Source organism: Alligator sinensis, unplaced genomic scaffold, assembly GCF_000455745.1.
Source record: "Alligator sinensis unplaced genomic scaffold, ASM45574v1 scaffold1170_1, whole genome shotgun sequence".
Classification (NCBI taxonomy): Eukaryota; Metazoa; Chordata; order Crocodylia; family Alligatoridae; genus Alligator; species Alligator sinensis.
The window spans coordinates 517,548-519,836 of record NW_005842859.1 but is presented as its reverse complement, the minus strand read 5'-3'; the positions used below and the strand labels follow the sequence as shown (position 1 = coordinate 519,836).

Sequence of the window (2,289 nt, the reverse complement as noted above, 5' to 3'; positions counted from 1 at the left end):
CGGGCCGGGGCCGGGGCCGGGGGCGGGACCGGGCCGGGGGCGCCGCTCCTTGGGGCGCTGGCCTGGGCCGGGCCGGGCCCCCATCTCTGATGCCCCCCCCCGCCCCCGCAGCAAGCACGTGCTGACCGAGGACATCGTGCACCGCGAGGTGACGCCGGACCAGAAGCTGCTCTCCCGGCGGCTCCTGACCAAGACCAACAGGATGCCGCGCTGGGCCGAGCGCTTCTTCCCCGCCAACGTGGCGCACTCGGTGTACATCCTGGAGGACTCCATCGTGGACCCCCAGAACCAGACCATGACCACCTTCACCTGGAACATCAACCACGCACGCCTGATGGTGGGCGGCCGGGCTGGGCCGGGCCGGGGGTGTCTGCCTGGGCAAGGAAGGGCTCCCGCCCCCCGGGACGGGGCTGGAGCTGCGGGCAGGGCTCACGCCGCACCGTCCTCTCCCTGGCAGGTGGTGGAGGAGCGCTGCGTTTACTGTGTGAACCCAGAGAACAGCGGCTGGACGGAGGTGCAGCGGGAAGCCTGGATTTCCTCCAGCCTTTTCGGCATCTCCCGGGCCGTCCAGGTCAGTGTTCGTTCCCAGGGTCCCCATGCACGGCCGGGACGTGGCCCTCCAGGAGCCCAGCGTGCCGCCCAGACAGCCCTGGTGGGATGGGGGCAGGAAGCGCTTGGAAGCTGATCTGCTGCTGGGACCGCTGGGTCTGAGCTGCAGCCTCACAGCGTTTCCTGTTGCAGGAGTTCGGCCTGGCCCGGTTCAAGAGCAACGTGACCAAGAGCACCAAGGGCTTCGAGTACGCGCTGGCTAGGATCCAAGGTGCGTGTGCGTGCGGGCGGGGCTGGTACCGGCTGGGCGTGTGGATTGCTGCTGGCCACGCTGCGCTGCGGGAGCAGCTCTGCCTGCCGCAACACCAGCTCTGCCGGCCTGGGTGGTGGAACCTGTGCTGTCAGGGCAGGGAGTTACTCAGCCCTCCCGGTGCAGAGGGGAAGCTGTCCCTGCCCTCCGGGGGCGGAGGCGCCCAGGCGGTTACAGGTCAGTGACTCATTGCAGGGGAAGCTCCATCCAAAACACTGGTGGAGACCGCAAAGCAGGCAACGGAGAAGGCCAAGGAGACGGCCTTAGCAGCTACAGAGAAAGCCAAGGACCTGGCCAGCAAGGCAGCCACCAAGAAGCAGCAGTACATGTGAGCTCAGCTCCACCTGTTCCTCCCCCCAGACAGGACCTCCGTAGATTTTATATTTTTTAATCAATGTTGTACAAGTCTGACAATCAGTGATGGAGAGCGCCTTCCTGAGATGTAATTATCATTAAACATTCAACTCCCTGAGGCTTGTTTTGGCTGGGCCTGGCTGGCAGCGCAGGTCCATGTGTCACCCAGGGCCAGGGTTAGACTCCACCGGCAGGCTAGGGAGGGCGTGGGCTGCTGGAAGCAGGAGGCCAAGTCCCAGTCCCGGGGACGAGGGCTGGGGCTGTGATAGCGGGTGCAGCTCTCCAAGAGAAGCTGGCTTTGGCCCCCCTGTTCCTGTTGCATTCAGCAATGTCCTGGCAGCAGAGGGAGGCGCTTGGGTGCCTACAGCCCCTGCTGGCGCTCAGCCCTGTGCAAGCAGAGGAGGCCTGACAGGGCGTGGGGCATCGCTGCTGCCTGCCTGCTTGCAGGGCGGCATTTTCTGAAGCGGTTCCAGTTCCTGCCACCCAGAGCAAGAGCCCCCACCTTCTTCCCTCCCCCTCAGTGCACCTGTGGCTGTCAGAGCATGCAGCTCGGTCCCAGCAGCTGGCAGCGGTTGAAAGCAGGGGCAGGCTCCTCCCACCGCATGCCTGGGTGGTGGGGTATATGCAGGGGGTGCCCACGCTGCTCCAGGGGATGCGGCTGATGGGTCTTCAGGGCTCCTCCCAGGCCCATGGGCTCAGCAGGGTGGTGGGCAAGGAAGCGGCGCGCCCATCTGGACCAGGGCTCCTTGGGCCTAGGCTGTGGCAGCCTGGCTGGGTGCCATCATAGCCACGGGCGATGGGTGCTGGAGTAGCTGTGCTCCCTGCCGGCACTGAAGCGGGCCAGCATATCCCCCTCGCTGCTGTCGAACACGGTCATTTCCACGTCGATCTCCGCATCCTCTGCGCGAGGAGGCAAAGCCTTGACAGGTCCTGCCGGGGAGGGGCTTCCCCTGCTCAGACCCCCTCCCCCCACAGGGGTCCAGGTGGCCCGAGGTGCTGGGGTACGCGGCTGCCTGCCCGCCCGCCCGCCCAGAGCTGGAGGGGGTGGTCTGGGGCCCGCAGCCACTGACCTTGGT

The 2,289-nt window shown here is 66.4% G+C and overlaps 1 protein-coding gene across 1 annotated transcript; it reads left to right on the top strand.

Moving 5' to 3' along the window:
• Positions 1–13: 13 nt before the first annotated feature.
• Positions 14–1,331, top strand: PRELID1 (PRELI domain containing 1; the record flags this gene model as incomplete). Its single annotated transcript, XM_006035618.2, has 4 exons — positions 14–337; positions 458–571; positions 742–820; positions 1,055–1,331. Coding segments are annotated over 4 exons (654 nt in total), but the record flags the coding sequence as incomplete, so codon positions are not given.
• Positions 1,332–2,289: the final 958 nt, after the last annotated feature.